Below are 20,237 nucleotides of genomic sequence, written 5' to 3' on the forward strand. Positions count from 1 at the left end.
GCTTCCAACCTGATGGCATGAGCATTTATTTCTCTGATTTCTGGTAATTTCTCCCCCTCCCCCTTCTCTCTTTTACCATTCCCTATTCTGGTTCCCTACTTACTCCTTCTCACAGCCCTTCACCTCTCTCCTTCCCTCTCTCCAGTGGGTCACTATCCTATCAGATTTCTCCTCCTTCAGCCCTTCACCTCTTCCACCTATCACCTCCCAGCTTGTTGCTTTATCCTCCCCACATGGCTTCACCTAACACTTCCAGCTTGTACTCCTTCCCCTCGCTCCACCATCATACTCTGGCTTCTTCCCCATTCCGTTCCAACCCTAATGAAGAATCTTGTCCCAAAACATCAGCTCTGTATTCCCTTCCACAGAGGTTGCCTGATCTGCTGAGTTCTTCCAGCATTTTGTGTGTTCCCCTCATTTTATTCTTGTTTTTTTTTCTTTACAGTCAGCTGTCGGAAACACAAGAGTACATTCACTGAATCTCCTCCCATGTCTTTCCCTGCCATTTAGTCCACTGAACAGATGCTAAGAGGACCCTTGTGGGATTGTTGGTGGTGGTTAGGGAGCAGGGTAGCGGCAGCGGGTGGGAGATCTGAGGGCCACGTTTTCGGAATGTAGAATCGTTCATTTAAGATGGAGACGAGGGAGAGTGACTTCTCAAGACTGTGGATCCAGTATTCTCAACCCAAGAAAGTTGTAGAGGGTGAATTAGTGAAGAAATTTATAGTGTGTATGTAGAAAGCGGTAAGGTAGCGTAGTGGTTAGCACAATGCTCTATTGTACAGGTGACCTGGGTTCAGTTCCCACCACTGCCTGTAAGGAGTTTATACGTTCTGCCCGTGACCGTGTGGGTTTCCTCCCACAGTCCAATAACCTAACAGCTGATAGGTTGATTAGTCATTGTAATTGTCCTGTGATTAGGCTGGGATTAAATTGGAGGTTGCTGGGTGGTGTGGCTCAAAGGGCCTGTTCCTCAATAAGTAAATGAATAGAAAGGTCTCGGCCTGTTTACCCTTTTCCATAGATGCTGCCTTACCTGCTGAATTCCTCCATCATTGTGTGTGTTACTTGGCTTTCCAGCATCTGCAGATTTTCTCTTGTTTGTAAATGGGTAGACAGATTGGTTTTCGGAAAGACACGCAAAATGTTGTAGGAGGTCAGCAGGTCGGGCGGCATCTATAGAGAGAAATAAGCAGGTGGCATTTTGGGCTGTTGAGACTCTTCATCAGAACTGGTTTTGGACTGTTATGAAAAGTCAACAATCATGGGACAGGAACATGGATTGAATTCAAGCTTAGATCTGCCATGATCTTAGTGCATCGTGGTACATGGCACAGCACAATGGAAAGATGGTAGAGCTACTGCCTCAAATCTCCAGTGATCTGGATTCATTCCTGACCTTCCATGTCTTCTGTGTGGAATTTGCATGTTCTTCTGTGACTGCATAAGCTTCCCTCATACATCCCATGGAATCATTGGCCAACGTAAATTGCCCCAAGTGTCAGACTTCGAGGAAGGGGGTTTTGTTGGGAATGTAAGGTAAATAAAATAGAATTAGAACAAATTGGGTGCTTGATGCTCCATAAAGAGCCAGTGAGACAATGGCCCTACTTTTGCGCTGTACCTCCCTGTGACAGTGATAGAGAATGAATGGTCTATCTGGTATGCTATTGGCTGTTGTTTTCTCAAGGTGTTATGTAAATGGCCAATCAGCATGAAGCATGGTATGTACTGAAGATTATTTTAGTCAAAATGAAAATGGGCTCAACTCCATCCATGTTCAATATATTCGGCTTGTAAAAGGACTTGCTTATTGAACTGGTTTCCTGCATTGATTCTCACATGAGCTTGCAGACACTACTGTGCTCCCATCACACCAACTTGAGCTAACTTCATGCAGACTTGACCAGTGTTCAGGCTGTCTATGTGGCGGAGTCGAACGGCATTTGGCTGTCTATCACTGGGTCATCAAGTCAGTATTTAGACGTTGAACCCCTGTGTTGTAGCAATAAATGCTTGTTGCTTTTGGAAGATGTGAAATACTTTGGAATTGAGACTGTTAGAGTCATAGAGCACTACAGCACCGAAAGAGGACTGTTGGCCCATCTAGTCCATGCCAAACAGTTATTCTGCCTATTCCTATTGAGCCTTCATTTCCCTTCTGTACATATACTTATCCAAACCTCTCTCAAGTATTGAAATCAGTCCAGTGCCCACCACTTCTGCTTCCACACTCACGCCAGCCACTGAGTGAAGACATTTCCCCTCGGGTTTCCTTTAAATATTTCATCTTTCACTTTTAACCTATGACCTCTCATCTAGTCTCCCCCAACCTCAGTGAAAAAGCCTGTTTGCATTTACCCTGTCTATAACCCTAATTATTGTGTATACTTCCATCAAGTGTTCCCTTTTTCCATAAGACATAGGAGCAGTATTAGGCCATCTGGCCCATTGACTCTGCTCCGCCATTCAATCATGGCTGATCCTTTTTTTCTGTCCTCCTCAACCCCAGTTCCCGGCCTTCTCCCCGTAACCTTTGATACCATGTCCAATCAAGAACCTATCAATCTCTGCCTTAAGTACACCCAACCACCTGGCCTCCACAGCTGCACGTGGCAACAAGTGCCACAAGATCACCATTCTCCTATACTCCAGGGAATAAAGTCCTAATCTATTCAACCTTTCCCTAGAACTCGGGTCCTCAAGTCATGAAGCACCCTGTAATGTCTGCTCTGCATAGCTTAGAGCTTATAATGTATTACACAAAGCAATGGAGCTCCGTACTAATACATCCTTTCTCTTTATAACTGCTGAAAGGGTACACAGGAACAGTTCAGCAGGTCTGGCAATATATTTGGAGAAGGAAGCATTTTAATGATTCGGAGCGGTGGTGTCCCGTCACAGCAGCTTCTCCTGTCTGCTCCCGTCAATGTGTGTGGATGTCTCCAACTTCCTGTTTCCATTTCAGAATTTCTGCATGTGGAGCATTTAGTTCTTTATTTCTTACCTTTTGCAATTTTTTTCCATTAGATTTTAGACTGCAAATATTCACTTTCTTTGGACACTGGCAAATGGATGCATTTGAAATTACATAGTGCTGTAATTTAGCAGGCCAGGCAGCATCTATGGAAAAAAGTACAGTCAACGTTTCAGACCGAGACCGAGAAGGGTTTCAGCCCGGATCGTCGACTGTACTTTTTTTCCTAGATGCTGCCTGGCCTCCGGAGTTCCTCCAGCATTTTGCGTGTGTTGCTTGGATTTCCAGCATCTGCAGATTTTCTCTTGTTAATGCTGTAATTCGTTTGTTTTTGCCTCAGCTCGAAGAGCGGTGGTTGCAAGATAATTTGACACTGCGCAAAAGGATGGAAGAATTGGAAGTTGTGGAGTCCAAGAGGAAAGAGCGGCTGAAAGAGATGGGAGAGATGGGAGTAAATCAGCTCAGGAGGTAAGTGAAAACTTACCATGCAGTGGACACATCCCCTCAGTACTGAGCTGAACCTATCTTTTAGCACCAGCATTATAACTACTTAGTGTAAGAAAATGTCTGAAGCTGGGGTGACGTTGGACTTAGGAGTAGGACGATGGGTGTTGAACAGTTTCTTTGTCATTCCAAGGATTAACTCTCCTCCAGCAAAGAGTATGTGGGATATGTGATTGGGAGGGTGAGCTTGTTGGTCACATCCACAATTTTTGTGCATATTGGAACAGTCATTGATTGATAAGTTTCTGTGTGGTCCAGATAATGTCCATTGTATCTCTTGATAGATGGAATGCACAACATGGCTAAACTTTTGCTCTGAAATTACCCTGCAAACAATTTAGTCCAAATACAACAAGGAAGTATGGCATCTATTGACCTCACAGTGCTGCCCACAACTGAGCATGATTTCTTTTTTAAGTACGTTAATGAACTGCAATATACACAAAATGCTGGAGGAACTCAGCAGGTCAGGCAGCACCTACATAAATGAACAAACATCAGTGTTTCGGGCTGAGTCCCTTTATAAACTCTAGAGATTGTTGTGCATGAAAATACCAGGGGATCAACAGTTTATGAGATGCTCATGCCATCCTGTCTGGCACCAACAATCATTCCACAGTCAAAGTCACTTAGATCGCACTTCTTTCCCATTATGACGTTCAGTCTATGCGACAGCTGAACCATTTGACCACACCTGCATGCTTACTGCATTGAGTTGTTGCCGTATGACTGGCTGATTAGATAGTTGCATTAACAAGCAGATGCACCTAATGAAGTGGCTACTGAGTGTAGAAGCCATGTATTTGCAGGGGATATGTGCAAGCTGAACACAAACGGTATTAGTGGTTAGTGCTGAACCCGGTTAGCTGGAGCTGCAAGGTGGTGGCTTTAATAGCTACTTCACTATTCCAACCAAAAATCATAATGTTCTGAGTAGATTCTCCTGACATATGAAGCTTGTTGATATTTGTGTGGGCAATTTATATTATTACTTTATACATCCAAGCCTAAAGTACTTTTCTTTTGGATGACAGCGAACGACAACAACTGGAAGAGCAACTAGATGATTGCAAAAAGAAACGAAATCTGGCCCAAGGCCGACAGAAAGGCTTTGAAGAAGAAATTCTTCACTTCAGAAAGGAACTGAGAGATGCTCAGTACAGAGATGCTGAGGAAAAGTTCAGAGAAATGATGATCAAAATGAGAACAACAGAATTGGCTAACAAGGACCTAGATATTTATTACAAGGCACTGGACCAGTAAGTATGTTAGCATGTCATAAACATTCTTGTTTCTGGCCATGTGAAATGTTTTCTGTGAATAATACTCTCAAACTTCACCAGAATATTTTGCTTTATTAAAAATATCGAGCGTCACAGTGGGATCAATCCGATCTTGCTCTAGAAAGTTATGTTAGATGTTGAAAATTCCATGAATTTTGAAAAAGGATAGATCTTCAATCTTTCAAATAGTATTTACTTATTTAACCCCAATTATTTGCCCTTAATGCAACTGAACATCTCAAAGGCACTTTCCATGAGTGTTTTGAAAAATTGTCACCAAGTCATGTGAAATCTGCCTGAACGGTAAATGTTAGTAACTGGTTTATTGTTTTCACATGACTTAGATACAGTGAAAATCCTTTGTTTTTCTTGTCATCCATGAAGATCATTTCACAAGGTAAGTACAGCTAAGTAGTACAAAGGAACAGCAATAACAGAATGCAGAATATAGTGTTACAGTTACAGAGATAGTGCAGCACAGGGGCCATGACAGAGCCGATTGTGAGGTCAAGAGTTCATCCTTACCATACTCAAGATCCGATGAATAGTTTTATAATATCAGGAAAGAAGCTGTCCCTCAGGCTGGTGGTGCATGTCCTCAAGCTTAAGAGAGAGAGAGAAAAGATTTGGAATAAGCTATTACAGTTCAGTTGACCAAAAGGCATGCCTGTTATTTAGGAGTTGATTTTAATAGAACATAGAATAGTACAGCACAGTAAGGCCCTTCGGCCCACAATGTCGTGCCGACCCTTAAACCCTGCCTCCCATATAACCCCCCACCTTAATTTCCTCCGTATACCTGTCTAGTAGTCTCTTAAATTTCGCTAGTGTATCTGCCTCCACCACTGACTCAGGCAGTGCATTCCATGCACTGACCACTCTTCCTCTAATATCCCCTTTGAACTTCCCACCCCTTACCTTAAAGCCATGTCGTCTTGTATTGAACAGTGGTGCCCTGGGGAAGAGGCGCTGGCTGTCCAGTCTATCTATTCCTGTTAATATCTGTATACCTCTATCATGTCTCCTCTCATCCTCCTTCTCTCCAAAGAGTAAAGCCCTAGCTCCCTTAATCTCTGATCATAATACATACTTTCTTAAACCAGGCAGCATCCTGATAAATCTCCTCTGTACCCTTTCCAATGCTTCCATATCCTTCCTATAGTGAAGCGACCAGAACTGGACACAGTACTCCAAGTGTGGCCTAACCACAGTTCTATAGAGCTACATCATTACCTCTCAACTCTTAAACTCTAGCCCTCGGCTTATGAAAGCTAACACCTCATAGCTTTCTTAACTACCCTATCTACCCGTGAGGCAACTTTCAGGGATCGGTGGACATGTACCCCCAAATCCCTCTGCTCCTCCACACTACCGAGAATCCTGACATTTACTTTATACTCTGCCTTGGAGTTTGTCCTTCCAAAGTGTACCACCTCACACTTCTCCGGGTTGAACTCCATATGCCACTTCTCAGCCCACTTCTGCATCCTATCAATGTCTCTCTGCAATCTTCGACAATCCTCTACACTATCCACAATACCACCAACCTTCATGTCATCTGCAAACCTGCCAACCCACCCTTCTACCCCCACATCCGGGTTGTTAATAAAAATCACAAAAAGTAGGGGTCCCAGAACCAATCCTTGTGAGACACCACTAGTCACAACCCTCCAGTCTGAATGTACTCCCTCCACCACGATCCTCTGCCTTCTGCAGGCAAGCCAATTCTGAATCCACCTGGCCAAACTTCCCTGGATCCCATGTCGTCTGACTTTCTGAATAAGCCTACCGTGTGGAACCTTGTCAAATGCTTACTAAAATCCATGTAGATCACATCCACTGCACTACCCTCATCTATATGCCTGGTTACCACCTCAAAGAACTCTATCAGGCTTGTTAGGCACGATCTGCCCTTCACAAAGCCATGCTGACTGTCCCTGATCAGACCATGATTCTCTAAATCCCCATAGATCCTATCTCTAAGGATCTTTTCCAACAGCTTTCCCACCACAGACATAAGGCTCACTGGTCTATAATTACCCGGACTATCCCTACTACCTTTTTCGAGCAAGGGGACAACAGCATTTGCCTCCCTCCGATCCTTCAGTACCATACCCGTGGACTACGAGGACATAGAAATCCTAGCCAAAAGCTCAGCAATCTTTTCCCTTGCCTCGTGGAGCAGCCTGGGGAATATTCTGTTAGGCCCCAGGGACTTATCCATCCTAATGTATTTTAGCAACTCCAACATCTCCTCTCCCTTAATATCAACATGCTTCAGAACATCAACCTCACTCATATTGTCCTCACCGTCATCAAGTTCCCTCTTAGTGGTGAATATCAAAGAGAAGTATTCATTGAGGACCTCGCTCACTTCCACAGCCTCCATGTACATCTTCCCAACTTTATCTCTAATCGGTCCTACCTTCACTCCTGTCATCCTTTTGTTCTTCTCATAATTGAAGAATGCCTTGCGTTTTTCCTTTAACTTACTCGCCAAGGCCTTCTCATGCCCCCTTCTTGCTCTCCTTGGCCCCTTCTTAAGCTCCTTTCTTGCTACCCTATATTCCTCAATAGCCCCATCTGATCCTTACTTCCTAAACCTCATGTATGCTGCCTTCTTCCACCTGACTGGATTTTTCACCTCACTTGTCACCCATGGTTCCATCACCCTACCATTCTTCATCTTCCTCACCGGGACAAATTTATCCCTAACATCCTGCAAGAGATCCCTAAACATCGACCACATGTCCATAGTACATTTCCCTGCAAAAACATTATCCCATTCTAGCCTTATTGCCTCATAATTTGCCCTTCCCCAATTAAAAATTATCCTGTCCTCTCTGATTCTGTCCTTTTCCATGATAATGCTAAAGGCCAGGGAGCGGTGATCACTGTTCCCCCAGATGCTCACCCACTGACAGATCTGTGACCTGACCTGGTTCGTTACCTAGTACTAGATCTAGTATGGCATTCCCCTAGTCGGCCTGTCAACATACTGGGACAGAAATCCGTCCTGGGAGCACTTAACAAACTCTGCCCCGTCTAAACCATTGGAACTAATCAGCTGCCAATCAATATTAGGGAAGTTAAAGTCACCCATGAGAACAACCCTGTTATTTTTGCACCTTTCCAAAATCTGCCTCCCAATCTGCTCCTCAGTACCTCTGCTGCTACCAGGCGGCCTATAGGATACTCCCAATAGAGTAACTGCTCCCTTCCTGTTCCTGACTTCCACCCATACTGACTCAAAAGAGGATCCTGCTACATTACCCACCCTTTCTGTAGCTGGTAATAATATCCCTGATCAGTAATGCCACCACTCCTCCCCTTTTCCCCCCTCACTGTCCCTTTTAAAGCACTGAAATCCAGGAATATTGAGAATCCATTCCTGTCCTGGTGCCAGCCAAGTCTCTGTAATGGCCACTACATCATAATTCCATGTGTGTATCCAAGCTCTCAATTCATTACCTTTGTTCCTGATGCTTCTTGCATTGAAGTACACACACTTTAGTCCTTCTACCTTACTACCTTTACATCCTTTATTCTGCTTCTCTTTCCTCAAAGCCTCTTTATATGTTAGATCTGGCTTTACTCCATTCACTATACTTGCAGTTCTCGCATGACCTTTATCCTCCTCCACTTCACTATCTGCTCTAACACTTTGGTTCCCCTCCCCCTGCAAATCTAGTTTAACCCCCCCCTCCCACCCCCTCGGAGCAGCACTAGCAAACCTTCCCGCAAGGATATTAGTCCCCCTCCAGTTCAGGTCAAACCGTCCCTTCAGAACAGGTCCCACCTTTCCTGGAACAAGGCCCAATTGTCCAGAAACATGAAGCCCTCCCTCCTGCACCAACTCCTTAGCCACTTATTTAGCTGCATTATCTTCCTATTTCTAGCCTCACTAGCACGTGGCATGGGTGGCAATCCTGAGATTGCAACCTGGAGGTCCTGTCCTTCCACTTTGCACCTAACTCCCTAAGTTCTCTTTTCAGGACCTCCTCCTTCCTATCCATGTCATTGGTCCCTACATGGGCCACGACATCTGGCTGATCACCCTCCCTCTTGAGAATACGGAGAACTCGATCCAAGATATCGGGGACCCTGGCACCAGGGAGGCAACAGACTGTCCAGGATTCTTGATCTCTCCCATAGAACCTCTCATCAGTCCCCCCAACTATCGAATCCCCTATCACTACTGTTCTCCTCTTTTCCCTGCTTCCCTTCTGAGCTGAGGGTCCAGTCTCGGTGCCAGAGACGCGACCACTGCAACTTGTCCTTGGTAGGTCCTCCCCACCAACAGTATCCAAAACGGTATACTTAGTCACACAGCAACCTGTCTCCTGACTCCTAGGGGTGACTATCTCCCTGAAACTCCTGTCTATTTCTGCCTCTACCTCAGAAATGATCCAAAGTTCATCCAATTCCAGCCCCAGTTCTCTAACATGGTTTGTCAGGAGCTGCGGCCAGATGCACCTTTTGCAGGTGTAGTCATCAGGGACAATTGTAGATAGTTAGATTGCCCAGTTGACCTTGGGTCTGCAGATGTTGAGTGTAAAGTTCCCTTTTATGCTTGAGTATAGGAGTCAGCAAAGATTGTCTACATGCTGAAGCCCAGCTACTCATGCCCACACTTCACTTGGCCATGTGGGTCCCAGTTCAGCTTCTAGAGCCACCTGAGGACCCACCAATGGACAACTCTTTAGGGGAACATCACTCTTGACTCAAGTGATCGCACTGCTACTACGACTAGCATTTGGGTTACCTTGCTTCTGCTGTGGTTCTGGATCAGAGGTTTTCAAACTAGGGACGGACCCCTTGCTTGTTGGTATTGGTCCACGGCATGAAAAAAAGATTGGGAGCCCTAGCTGTGGATAGACGGAATCCACAGTGCAGTTATAGCCAACACAAAAAGAACTGAAACCCTTGTATATTGTTCTTTAATTTTCTCCAAATAGATACTTTGTTTGACTCACCTTTGCAACTTCATCAGATTAATGTTCCATCATCTCCTATCTCTTACCTGAATGCCTTGTGCTTGGGGTTTCCATACCTGTTCCTGCCACCTCAGGCTAAGTCTCTGTCAGTGCATCTCTCTTACTGTCCTTTGTGTTTGTCTGATCTAGTTTGTGCATTTAGGCATGTCCTGTCTAGATCTATATAGGCTGCTCGGAGTTTCCCCCATCTACCTCCTCACATTTCTGATCTGCTCTTTATTTCAGTATGAGTTTACTGCAGTAATATGTTGTCTAGGTGCCAACTATCCTCCAAATAATTGGCTAATGTTGTCGCAAGTATACAGCCCCTTTTGTGTTAAGTATGTCATGCATTAAAACTGTGATTCAATGTTCCAGAACTGGTTCAGATGTGAATGTGAAGACTTATACTGGTAGGTGAGACTAGAGCTAGAGGGCATAGCCTCAAGATTCAGGGGAATAGATTTAAGATGGAGATGAGAAAAAAAAACTGCTTTTCCCAGAGAGTAGTGAATTTGTGGAATTCACAAATGCCCAGGGAAGCATTAGGGTCCACAGCATTAAATATACTTGAGACATACTTAGATTTTTGTGTAATAAGGGTTATGGGGAAAATGTAGGTTGATGTATTGAGTCCACAGCCAGATCAGTCATGATATTATTGAATGCCAGAGCAGGCTCGACAGGCCAGATAGCCTAGGGCGTCATGGCAACATAGTGGCCATAATCTGGCTTCAATTCCTGCCGCTGTTTGTAAGGATTTTGTACGTTGACCCCGTGACCACGTGGGTTTCCTCCAGGTGCTCCAGTTTTCTCCTACATTCCAAAGACATATGGTTTAGTAGCTTGTGAGCGTGCTACGTTGGCACTGGAAGCACGGCAACACTTGTAGGTATCTTCGGACTGTATTGGTCTTCGATACAAACAGTGAATTTCACTGTATGGTTCGATGTGCATGTGGCAAATAAAGCCAATCTTCATGTATTCCTGCTCATATTTTTAATGTTCTTATTTCTCCAACCACACGCTGCCTGCCTTACTTTGCTATTCCTGTATTGCGAGCAGAATACCTTCGATGCAGGAGATTCTGAAATAAACATTAGAAGTACTCAGCGGGTCGAACAGCGTCTATGAAGAGAGTAAACAGAGTTAGTATTTCGGCCAATGATCTTTAATCACAGTTTGAGCTTTTCCTTTCCATGTCATTAAACCCTGCCTTCTGGACTTACATCTCCCCTTCAGTTAACTACTTCTCAATAAAAGCACACAAACTCAACAGATCAGTTTAGGTTTATGAACAGGAGCTTTCCTACGCAATGTTCTGCCTTGTTGGTATATCTCTCCCTACCAACCCACTTATTTTCAATTTCAGAACCAAGTGTCCTTTTGAATTTGCTCACCTGATCTATAAACAATATCAAGGTTGATGTTTCTGTGCTTCTTCTGACTGTTGTAATTAGCATGAAAAGTAATAAGCGATTTGAATTTAACTGTAGACGTTGTCAAAGAGGGTTTGATTTATTCACACTATTGGAACAGAGCAGATTTTGCTTTTTAGGGTGAGCTGCGTATATACTGGCACAGTGGTGTAGCAGTTAGTGTGAAGTTTTATAGAACCAGTGGTCAGAGTTAAATTCCCTCTGCTGTTTCAAAGAAGTTTGTATGTTTTCATCACAACTGTGTGGGTTTCTTCTGGCTTCCTTCCATAGTCCAAAAGCATATGTTTTAGGGAAGGCATAGTATGATTAGGAACAGTCAGCACGGCTTTGTCAAAGGCAGGTCATGCCTTATGAGCCTGGTGGAATTTTTTGAGGATGTGACGAAACATATTGATGAAACGTAGAGCAATAGATGTAGTGTATGTGGATTTCAGCAAGGCATTTGATAAGGTACCCCATGCAAGGTTTATTGAGAAAGTAAGGGAGCATGGAATCCAAGGAGACCTTGCTTTGTGGATCCAGAATTGGCTTGCCTACAGAAGGCAAAGAGTGGTTGTAGACGGGTCATAATCTGCATGGAGGTCGGTGACCAGTGGTGTGCCTCAGGGATCTGTCCTGGGACCCCTTCTCTTTGTGATTTTTATAAATTACCTGGATGAGGAAGTGGGTTAGTATATTTGCTGATTATACAAAGGTTGGGTGTGCTGTGGATAATGTGGGAGGCTGTCAGAGGTTACAGCGGGACATTGATAGAATGCAAAGCTAGGCTGAGAAGTGGCAGATGGAGTTCAAATCAGTTAAGTGTGAGGTGGTTCATTTTGGTAGGTCAAATATGACGGCAGAATACAGCATTAATGGTAAGACTCTTGGCAGTGTGGAGGATCGGAGGGATCTTGGGGTCTGAGTCCATAGGATGCTCAAAGCTGCTGTGCAGGTTGACTCTGTGGTTAAGAAGGCATACAGAGCATTGGCCTTCATCAATTGAGGGATTGAGTTTAAGATCTGAGAGGTAATGTTGCATAGGACCCTGGTCAGACCCCACTTGGAGAACTGTGCTCGGTTCTGGTCACCTCACTGCAGGAAGAATGTGGAAGCCATAGAAAAGGTGCAGAGGAGATTTACAAGGATGTTGCCTGGATTGGGGAGCATGCCTTATGAGAATAGGTTGAGTGAACTCGGCCTTTTCTCCTTGGAGTAGCGGAGGATGAGAGGTGACCTGATAGGGGTGTATAAGATGATGAGAGGCATTGATCGTGTGGATAGTCAGAGGCTTTTTCCCAGGGCCGAAATGGCTAAAACAAAAGGGCACGGTTTTAAGTTGCTGGGGAGTAGGTACAGAGGAGATGTTGGGTAAGTTTTTTCTGCAGAGAGCGGTGACTGCATGGAGTGGACTACCAGCAACGGTGGTGGAGGCAGATACGATAGGGTCTTTTAAGAGGCTTAAAAAAAAAGGGGGCTACATGTAACCCGAGGTAATTTCTAAAGTAAGTACATGTTTGTCACAGCATTTTGGGTCGAAGGGCCTGTATTTTGCTGTAGGTTTTCTGTGTTTCTAAGGTAAGATATGGGCATGCTATGCCTGTGCTGGAAGCACAGAAATACTTGTGGGTTGTGTATCTAAACTGTGTGTTTGCATTCATCTTTTGTGAAACGGTAAACTGAAACCAGGGATCTCTCTGGTTATTTGCTTCCATTAAAAGTGATAAATTATTCTGTATTGTCACGTAAGACCATAAGACATAGGAGCAGAATTAGGCCATCTGGCCCATTGAGTCTGCTCCGCCATTCAATCATGGCTGATTCATGTTTTTCTATCTCCTCCTCAACCCCAGTTTCCGGCATTCTCCCCATAACCTTTGATGCCATGTCCAATCAAGAACCTATCAAACTCTATATGCCCAACGACCTGGCCTCCACAGCTGCACGTGGCAGCAAATTCCACAAATTCACCACCCTTTGGCTAAAGAGATTTCTCCGCATCTCTGTTTTGAAAGGGCGCCCCGCTATCCTGAGGTTATGCTGTCTTGTCCTAGACTCTCCCACCGTGGGAAACATCTTTTCTACATCTACTCTGTCTAAGCCTTTCAGCATTCGAAAGGTTTCAATGAGATCCCCTCTTATCCTTGTTTCATATGTACTGAGAAAAAAACAGCACTTTAAAATAGTACAAAGTAAAATTGTAACAGTGTGGAATAAAGTGTTAGAGAACAGAGAAATTACGATGCAGATGGATATGAAGGTGCAGGTACAACAAGGTTGATTGTGAGCTCAAGATCCGTCTTATTGTACTAGGGAAGCATTAGATAGTCTTGTAACACCAGGATAAAAACTGTCTTTGACCCTGGTGGTACAAGCCTGGAGGCAGGGATTCACATACCCTTCAGTTAATGGTAGGGGTCCCTGTCATAAAAAAGGTTAGGAACCCCTGATTTGTGTTTCTGTCCAATGGGAGGGAGGTTCAGGGTGGTTGGGGTCTTTAACTATGCTGGCTGCTTTACTGGGGCGGTGAGAAGTGTAGACAGTCTGTGGGGGAGGGAGAGGTGGATGGCTGGTTTCCGTGAGCGCTGAACTATGTCAAACACACAGCAGTTTCTTGTGGTCATGTGCAGAGCAGTTCCCGTACCAGGCCATGGTGCACAAAGATTGGATTCTTTCTGTGGGGTTATGTATGAAAATTAGTGAGACTCAAAGGAGACATAATAGACAGCTTTAGTCTCCTGAGGAAGTAAAGGCACCGATGAGCTTCCTTGGCCAAAGTGTCAAAGTGATTGGAATGTTCACTGGTGCTGGTGATGTTCACTCTGAGGAATTTGAAGCTCTCAAACCTTTCCTCCTCAATACATTTGATACAGACGGGAACGTGCTTATCATAACTTGACATCAGAATCATTGACCTAAACAGGAGCAGGTGGACTGCTCCCTAAAGTCAATGTCCAACTCTTTTGTTTTGCTGACACTGGGAGAAAGGATTTTGTCACCAACCTCTCTATCTCCTTCCTGTACTCCAACCCATCATTCTTTGAGATACGGCCCACTACAGTGCTATCGTGCAAATTTGTAGGAGGAGTTAGAGCAGAGTCTGGCCACGCAGCCCAGAAGACCATAAGACGTGGGAGCAGAATTAGTTCAGCCCATCCAGTCTGCTCCGCCATTCCATCATGGCTGATCCCGGATCCCACTCAACCCCATACACCTGTGTTCTTGCCGTGTTCTTTGATGCCCTGAAGGATCAGGAAACGATCAACTTCTGTCTTAATTATACCCATGGACTTGGCCTCCACTGTAGTCTGTGGCAGAGCATTCCACAGATTCACTACTCTGGTTAAAAAAATTCCTCCTGCTATTCTAAAAGGTTGTCTCTCAATTTTGAGGCTGTGCCCTCTAGTTCTGGATATCCCCATCATAGGAAACATCTTCTACACATCCACCTTCTTTTAACATTATCTCCTTGCTTTTAGATTCTATTCCCCTTGAAATGAGTGCCAACAGTGCATTTGCCTTCTTTACCCAGACTCAACCTGTGAATTAACCTTCTGGGAGACTTGCATGAGGTCCCTTTGCACCTCAATTTTCTCCCCATTTAGATAATAGTCTGCACTATTGTTCCTGTTACCAAAATGCATTATCATACATTTTCCAACACTGTATTCCATCTGCCATTTTTTGCCCATTCTTCCATTTTGTCTAAGTCCTGCTGCAATCGCATTGCGTCCTCAGTACTACCTATTACCACAAAGCCATTAGTTCGATTATCCAAATTATTGAAAAACAAAGTGAAAAGTAGCAGTCCCAATACTGATCCCTGAGGAACACCACTAGTCACTGGCAGCCAACCAGAAAAGGCCCCCTTTATTCCCACTCACTTGTCAGCCATTCCTCATCAGTATCTTGCTTTGTATTATTGGCTAATTTACCCTCATGTTTGATCTTATAGCTTTTTTAGTTGCCTTTGGTTGGTTTTTAAAAGCTTCCCAATCATCCAAGTTCCCACTCACTTTTGCTACCTTATATGTGCTTTCTTTGGCTTTTATGCAGTCCTTAACTTCCCTTGTCAGGCACGGTTGCCTACCCCTGCCATTTGTGAACTGCTTCTTCTGTGGGATATATCCATCCCACGCCTAGTGAACTATTCCCAGAAACTTCGGCCATCTCTGCTCTGGTGTCATCGCTGCCTCCTCCAGTCCACCTGGACAAGCTCCTCTCTTATGCCTTTGTACTTCTCTTTATTCCATTGTGATACTGATACATGTGACTTGTGCTTCTCCCTCTCAAATTGCAGTATGAATTCAATCATATTATGATCATTGCCTCCTAAGGGTTCCTTTATGTTAAGCTTTCTAATAAGATCTGGGTTATTACACAACATCCAATCCTTTCCCAGTAGGCTCAAGCACAAGCTCTTCTAAAAAGCCACCTTGTAGGCATTCAACAAACTACCTCTCGTACGATCTGATGTACAACCTGATTTTCCCAATCCGTTTGCATATTGAAGTTCTCCATTACAATTAAGTCATTACCCATTTTGCGTGCCTTTTCAGCTCCCTTTACAATCTCAACCCCACATCTTGGCTACTATATATGACTCCCATAATGCTTATTTTTACCCTTGCAGTTTCTTAACTCCACCCACAAAGATTCAATATTCTCTGACCCTAGGTCACCTCTTTCTAAAGATGTAATTCCATCTCTTACCAACAGAGCCACACCATTGCCCATGCCTTCTTGCCTGTCCTTGCGATACAAAGTATATCTTTTGATGTTAAGATTCCAACTATGGCCGCCTTTCAGCCTCAACTCAGTGATGCCCACGTCTTAGCGACCTGTCTCTAACTGCACCACAAGTTTGTCCATCTTATTCTGAATGCTGCATGTATTTAAATACAGCACCTCCAGTCCTTGATTCTTCACCCCTCGGATTGAAGTGCAACCTGTTCCTTTTGTACAGGTCACACCTGCCCCAAAAGAGGTCCCAATGATCCACAAATATGAATCCCTGCCCCCTGCTCCAACTCTTCAGTCATGCATTTATCTGCCACCTCATTCTATTCCTATCCTCACTGTCTTGCAACGCAGGCAGCAACCCCAAGACTACTACCCTTGAGGTCCTGCTTCTCAGCTTCCTTCCTAACTCCCTGTATTCTGTTTCAGGACCTCCTCCCTTTTCCTACCTATGTTTTTGGTAACCACGTGTGCCATGACTTCTAGCTGCTCACCCTCCCTTTTCAGGATATTGTGGACATGCTCAGAAACATTGCAGACCTTGGCACCTGGGGGGCAAACTAGTATCCGTGTTTCTTTCTTGTATTCACAGAATCGGCTGTCTGCCCTCTGACTATAGAGTCCCCTATTACTGCTGCCATCCTCTTCAGTTCCCTACCCTTCTGAGCCACAGGGCCAGACTCAGTTCCAGAGACATGGCTTCTGTTGTTTCCCCCGGTAGGTCGTCCCCCTAACAGTACTCAAAATGGAGTACTTACTGTTGGGGGGGATGACCACAGGATACTCTTCACTATCAGTTGTTCTTCCTTCCCTCTCCTGACAGTCACCCATTCATCTGTCTCCTGCGGTCTTGGGGTTATTACATCCCTGTAGCTCCAGTCTAGCACTTCTTCACTTTCCCTTACAAGCCAAAGGCCATTGAGCTGCATCTGGATGCACCTGGTGCAGACATGGCCATTGGGGAGGCTGGTAGTCTCCCAGAAATCCCATGTCTGACACCCAGGACAGAACGCTGACCCTATAGACATACACCTATTTTCTCGAGGGTTAAATAAGCAAAAAGAAGTAAGAAACAAGGAATGAACTTGCCTACCCACCTTGCCTCTGCCTCACTGAAGCCCTGTTGAGCTACGGCCTTGTCACTCTGACGATGGCCATTCCCACAGCGTCCCCTCCTCTAGACAGTATCCCTCTTTTATGGGGACTGGGTTTTTAAAGCTCTTCTCCGAACTTGCGCAGGAACTCTTCTACTGGGTTTACGCCGTACTCCAGTCAAAGACACGTGTTGAAAAACTTGTTGATTTGTAAAGTACTTTGCTGGACTTACGCAGGAATGCTTTTACAAGGAGTAAAGTAGGGGGCTGGGGGCTTCTACAGGTAGTTGCAAGTCCACAGGGAATAGATTAGGGGGTGAGGACATAATCTGTAGCAACTCTCTTTCTCTGCCTGTTCTCCATCTCCCTCTGGTGTTCTCCCCCCCCCCCCTTCTTTCTCCCGAAGCCTCCCGTCCCATGATCCTTTCCCTTCTCCAGCTCTGTAACACTTTCGCCAATCACCTTTCCAGCTCTTAGCTTCATCCCACCCCCTCCGGTCTTCTCCTGTCATTTTGCATTTTCCCCTCCCCCTCCCCCCCCCCCCACTACTTTCAAATCTCTTACTATCTTTCCTTTCAGTTAGTCCTGACGAAATGTCGACAGTGCTTCTCCCTATAGATGCTGCCTGGCTTGCTGTGTTCCACCAGCATTTTGTGTGTGTGGTTTGAATTTCCAGCATCTGCAGATTTCCTCATGTTTGATCTGTAGCAGCAGTTTTGGTCCTCGTGGTGGAGGAGTTACTGCCTACCCTTACAGATTGCAGTATATTGGTCGGGAAGTCAAGGATCCAGTTACTCAGGAACTTGTGGAGTCCCTGGTTTAGGAGTTATTTGGAATCATTCTGACCTACGTTTTGTTGAAGCTGCATTTAATAATTTACTAACTTTAGAATTTGAGTTTCGATACTATTCTGCTCTTGGGGGAGCTCCTGAAATTTTTGGCTGCAGTTCCCTTGAGGATTCCAATGGAGATAAAGGCAAACTGACAGACATGAAGGAATAGAACCTTCCTTGTCATTTCCTAAACAGCAGTAATTGAATGGTGTAGCGGCATCAGCACTGGATTTCGAGGCAGATGATCCTTAGTTCAAATCCCGACCTGGGCAGCAGCAGTATCTACATGGAAGTAACGTCTGGCAATCTACTTCTGTGTCTTGCCATGAAAACCCTATGGGCAACTATGCTATCCATGGGGTCTCCATGAGGCACTCAACAACTAGCTCTGCTAGGAAAATGGGTGTAAGTTCAGCCAAGTTAGAGCCATGAATCTAATCAGTTATATTGGTTGAAGTGTATTTCCTGTTTGCTTGAGTTCCATTTGCCTTTCGGTACTATTCTCCTCCTCTCGGGGAAGTTCTAAAAATTTTAACTCCTGTTCCCTTAAGGATTCCATGAGGATATAGGCAAACAGGCAGAAAGTAGGGGACAGATTCTTCATTTATTTCCATTTTTGCTGCAAGAAAATGGGTGAGCTCTGACCATGCGAGAACAATCAATTATATTGCTTGTAGTGTATTTCACTCACCCCACCTCTGTTCCCTTTGCCCTTACAGTCTTATCTAACTAAAATCTGCCAACTGCAACTTTGCAATTTCCAATCAACCACCCAGCCTTATTAGATCTTTGAGGTTGAATGCAATTTCTACAAAGCATACAAAATTGTCTAAGCTGTCAATTTTAAAGTCACATCTCCCTGTTCTGGATTCCCCAACCAAAAGCAAAGAATTTTCTTTTATTCCTCCTTAAATGCTGTCATCAACATAAACATCTGAATTAGCTTGCATAAACTTCTGTGTCATGTTTGTGACAGTAGTTTTGTTTCTTTTCATTTCATTAAAGTCTCATTCCAACATATCTCCACTGTATCTGAAAAGTCGGTTTAATCTTTTCCGGGATATAATGTGTGATTCTTGAAAAGCAGTCAAATCAGAGCTCCCTCAAAATCACAGTCAGGTTTATTATCACTGGCATATGTTGTGAACTTCTGTTTGCTGACAGCAGTACAGTGCAATATATTTAAAAAATTACTGAAAATTTCAGTAAGAAATATACTTAAAAAATAAATTCAAGATATAAGATTATTTAATGTAATGTCCAGTACAAAAGTTTAAAGGAGACAAAATAATATCATTCCGGATCCGATCCCGCATATAAAAAAACAGACTAACTTAAAGACACAATAATAAAAATATAGTAAATATAAATACATAAGATAGCTTATCTCCATAGATAATTCCAAACTACTGAATGGGATTGTTCTAGGAGACAGTATTGACCTGAAGAACTGCAGTGCCTACTTTTTTTTCTCATATGAAATATAAGGAAAACTATTGTGTAATCTGCGTCAACTACACAAAATGTGAGAGATCAACATCAGATCACAAAAGGTTATGTATCCTGACATAAATTTAGATTGATAATAATTTCCTTATGGTTCATGTTGTGACAAAGATTGGAAAGGAGAATTCAAGTTCATTATCACTCTGGAATGCAGTTAATAAATTTAGAATAGAAAGACAACACCAGTAATGATGATCATAAAATCTAAAAATGTATAGCATTTACTATCTGCTTGAACCATTATCTCCTCTCCATTTTAACACCACTCTAGAAATAACCGCCAGCTGTTAATATGCACCTTAATCAGATAGGACATATGGAAGAACTCATTCTTGATACATAAAGAATTATTTTTGCTAACTTGAAATCAGAAGGAAAACAAAGTCACTTACATAACATTCTTCTTCAATTCTCACAACGACCCTTGTCCAGCGGCTCGAGCAGTCTTTCGGAATAAAAGCCTGGGATACCGGTACTAGGTGCAGTGAATGTCAGCATTGTACTCATCATGTGCCTCTTGATATGATAATGTTTCAGTCACATCCCGTGAAGTCCTCCCACATTATATGAACACCAAGTGCTTATCAAGCACTTGGTTTCAGGCGTCCTCAGGGATCAATATTTTTCTTATATTTCTGTTGACGTAGAACTATTATGTCATAAAATGACATTCAGTCCATTAGGTAAATACTGAATCAGAATCAGGTTTAATTAGACATAGGTTGTGAAATTTGTAGTTGTGTAGTGCTACGCATAAAAAACATTCTAAATTACAATAAGGAATATTGTATAAGAGAGAGATCTGTGTGGAGATACATCTCTACCAAAGAAGGTGCAAGACACTCCTTCCTTCTGCTAGCCTGCAGGTCAACCTTGCGCACGGTGCAGCATCAGCTTAGCCTCCTC

At 43.9% G+C, this 20,237-nt stretch overlaps 1 protein-coding gene across 2 annotated transcripts in view; it reads left to right on the forward strand.

Moving 5' to 3' along the window:
- The window catches only part of rad50 (RAD50 homolog, double strand break repair protein), a 171,722-nt gene that overhangs the window by 123,432 nt on the left and 28,053 nt on the right, over positions 1-20,237 (forward strand). For both annotated transcript variants that reach the window (XM_059990483.1, XM_059990484.1), the window contains 2 exons: positions 3,318-3,445; positions 4,516-4,740. In XM_059990483.1, coding sequence (XP_059846466.1) covers positions 3,318-3,445; positions 4,516-4,740 — 353 coding nt within the window. The remainder of the gene's footprint in view (positions 1-3,317; positions 3,446-4,515; positions 4,741-20,237) is intronic.

This window comes from Hypanus sabinus, chromosome 15 (genome assembly GCF_030144855.1).
Source record: "Hypanus sabinus isolate sHypSab1 chromosome 15, sHypSab1.hap1, whole genome shotgun sequence".
Taxonomy (NCBI): Eukaryota; Metazoa; Chordata; class Chondrichthyes; order Myliobatiformes; family Dasyatidae; genus Hypanus; species Hypanus sabinus.